At 65.6% G+C, this 2589-nt stretch overlaps 1 protein-coding gene across 1 annotated transcript in view; it reads right to left on the bottom strand.

The window, feature by feature from the left end:
• LOC104129949 (scavenger receptor class F member 2) overlaps positions 1-2589 on the bottom strand; it is a gene marked incomplete at its 5' end in the record, with an annotated part of 14316 nt that overhangs the window by 8267 nt on the left and 3460 nt on the right. Inside the window, 2 exons of the mRNA XM_035898385.1 lie at positions 1486-1603; positions 1687-1790. Of these exons, the coding sequence (XP_035754278.1) occupies positions 1486-1603; positions 1687-1790 (222 nt within the window). The remainder of the gene's footprint in view (positions 1-1485; positions 1604-1686; positions 1791-2589) is intronic.

Raw genomic sequence — 2589 nt, 5'->3', positions numbered from 1 at the left:
AGGGTGAGATCAGAGAGCCACTGTCACCCGCCCGCGGTGGGGACAGCCATCCCCGGGTGAGACGGCAAGTCAGAAGCCCAGGGATGCTGCAAGTGCCAGGGGGTTTCGTGAAAGAGCCTGGGGGGTGCTTAGGGCAGGGGGGTGCCCAGGGCATGGGGACCTGCCGGGGCTGCTGCCAGCCCCGGGCGCCAGCTCACACATCGCACCGGGACGCAGAGCCAGGGGGCAATGGCAGGGCCGGATTCGGCTGTGGCCATTGGCAGCCTGGCCCCAAAACACCCGCAATGCCAGGCTGAGACCCTGAATCTTTAAAAAAAAAATTTAAAAAGTCATCCCAACCCAAAACCAAACACGTGGCTTCTCTTTATTTGCTCTCTGGTTTTGAAGCCTCCTGGGGCCGAGGTTTCAGGCAATTATCTGCAGCCGCAGGAGCGAGCGGCTTCGCGTGTTGAAGCAAGGCAACCTGTGATGTGCCCATTGCCGCCGCGGTCCCTCGGGATGCTACGGCAAGGGGCCGCTGCTGGGACAGCACCATGGGCGACCCATCTGCTTGGGGACACCGTGGGGGCCCGGGCCCCCAGTGAGACAGGAATCTATGCTGAGCCATTTGCCCCCTCCCCGTGTGATGCTTCACCACGCGGGGCTGTGCCTGTGCTTTTATCTGCAGGGTAGTTCCAGGCAGCCCCCCGGCTCCCCAAGCCAGATGTGCTGTGCTGGGATCGAGCTGGCAGGGCTGCAGAGTGAGGCTGCTGGAAAATTCCTGTCCAGTGGCCGGTGGCACGAGGGGAGGCTCCCTCCGCAGCTGGAGCGGCTCCCACAGCCCGCTCACCCATTGCTGAGCAGGCTGAGCCTCCCCCCCTGCAATCGGGCTGTCCCCATCCCCGCTGGGTGGCGGGAGGTCACCCGGTGCTGCCAAGGTGCTGCCAGAATCCCAGCCTTGCTGCAGGAATTCACCCCCCCCGGCCGTCCCTGTGCAGGACAGCTGGCAGTGCCGCAGCCGTCACCCCACCGGCTCTCACCCCAGGGCTTTGTTCTGGGGGTCGTGGTGACGCCTCAATGCCCTGCCTGTATTTTAGGGTTCCCTTTGCAGATCAGCTCCAGCCGCCCAGAGCCTGGAGGGGACCTGGTGGGTCTCCACAAAGTAATGGCCCACGAGAGGGAAACAAAGTCAAGGCAAGGGGGGAAGGGATCCCCAGGCAGGGCTCGCCCCGAGCCCCTCCATCAGCCCCCCAGCTGGGTGCTGCCCTGAGGACACAGCGGGGCTTGCTCAGGCCCCAGGGACTCACAGGGCGCACAGTGCCGGGCGGGCAGGGCTGCTCTGCCTCAGTTTCCCCACAGCACCACTGCGCAGTCCCCGCATCCCCCCACCAGTCCCAGCCCCACACCAGGCACCGATGTCCCCAGCTGCCCTCAGCCCCGCAGCTCCCCCCTCGCTCAGGCTTTGCAGCAGAGCCTGGCGAGAGCTCACCCGGCCCCGGCACTCACCCATGGGCTTCATCCTTCTTGCGGCAGACGCAGCAGCAGCAGAGCAGGGAGAGGAGGAGGATGAGCAGCAGCGCCAGGAGGGCTCCTGCCCCGATCACCCCCATCCGCTGGTTGGCCTCTGCAAGACACAGGCACCCAGCTCAGCCCCGGTGATGCCCTGCGGCAGAGCCTGGCGCCCCGACCCGTGCCCGCGGCACTCACCCATGTGGCAGGCGCCCGTCAGCGGGTCGCAGGCGCCGTCGTGGCAGCTGCAGGCTTCGGCACAGTTGGCTCCATAGCGGCCGGGTGGGCAAGTCAGGTTACAGCTGGAGGGAAGGGGCCGGGTGAGAGCCCTCGCCACCCCGGCTGCTGCCTCCTCCCAAACCCTCCGCGCTCTGGGGAAAAGCAGGGGCCACTTCTCCAGGCTGCTCCAGCACAGCCCCCCCGCACCCTGGGGACCCCGTAGCCCCCGGGAGCAGGAGCCCATCGCCTGCCCAGCAGCATCACCCAACTCTCGGGGGACTTGGCCCGGCTGGAGCTCAGACGCTCTCGCTGTTCCCTGTGCGGGGCTTCGCCATTAGGTGCAGCAATTATGGAAGGTTGTTAACCCAGCATTCGTACCTAAAGGCATGCGGGGTCTCCAGCTCAGCTCGGTGGTGACGTGGCTGGGGGGGCCCCCCGGCGCCCCCCATGGCAGCCAGGGGCTGGGAAGGTGCCCAGATTGATTTTATTTTTAATTTTTTGGCCTCCAAGAAGAAACAACTGAGCAGCCACGAGGCATCCACTCCATCAGGGCAGACCCTCCCGGTTGGGCTAAGCCCAATGTCAAATCTCCACCACCAGTAAATGACCTCCCTGACAGCATCACCGAGGCGATGGGGACACACACGCACAGGCACTGACCTGCCAGGCACCCAGGGCTTGAGCACAGAAAACAGGCGAGGGGCACCCACCGGAGCAGCCGGGGCTCTGGGTGTCAGCGGGATCGACCCGAGCTGCCACCTTGGTGGCGGGACAGGCACCGTGGTGCAGGACCCAGATGGATTTGGCAAATGCCGGCAGCGCTGCTCGGCACCAAACCCTCCACCAGCTGCTCGCTGGCAGCAGTGTCCCAGTGGAGCTGCC

This window comes from Egretta garzetta, unplaced genomic scaffold (assembly GCF_000687185.1).
Source record: "Egretta garzetta isolate BGI_Z169 unplaced genomic scaffold, ASM68718v1 scaffold7, whole genome shotgun sequence".
Classification (NCBI taxonomy): Eukaryota; Metazoa; Chordata; class Aves; order Pelecaniformes; family Ardeidae; genus Egretta; species Egretta garzetta.
This window is presented reverse-complemented; position numbering and strand designations above follow the sequence as displayed.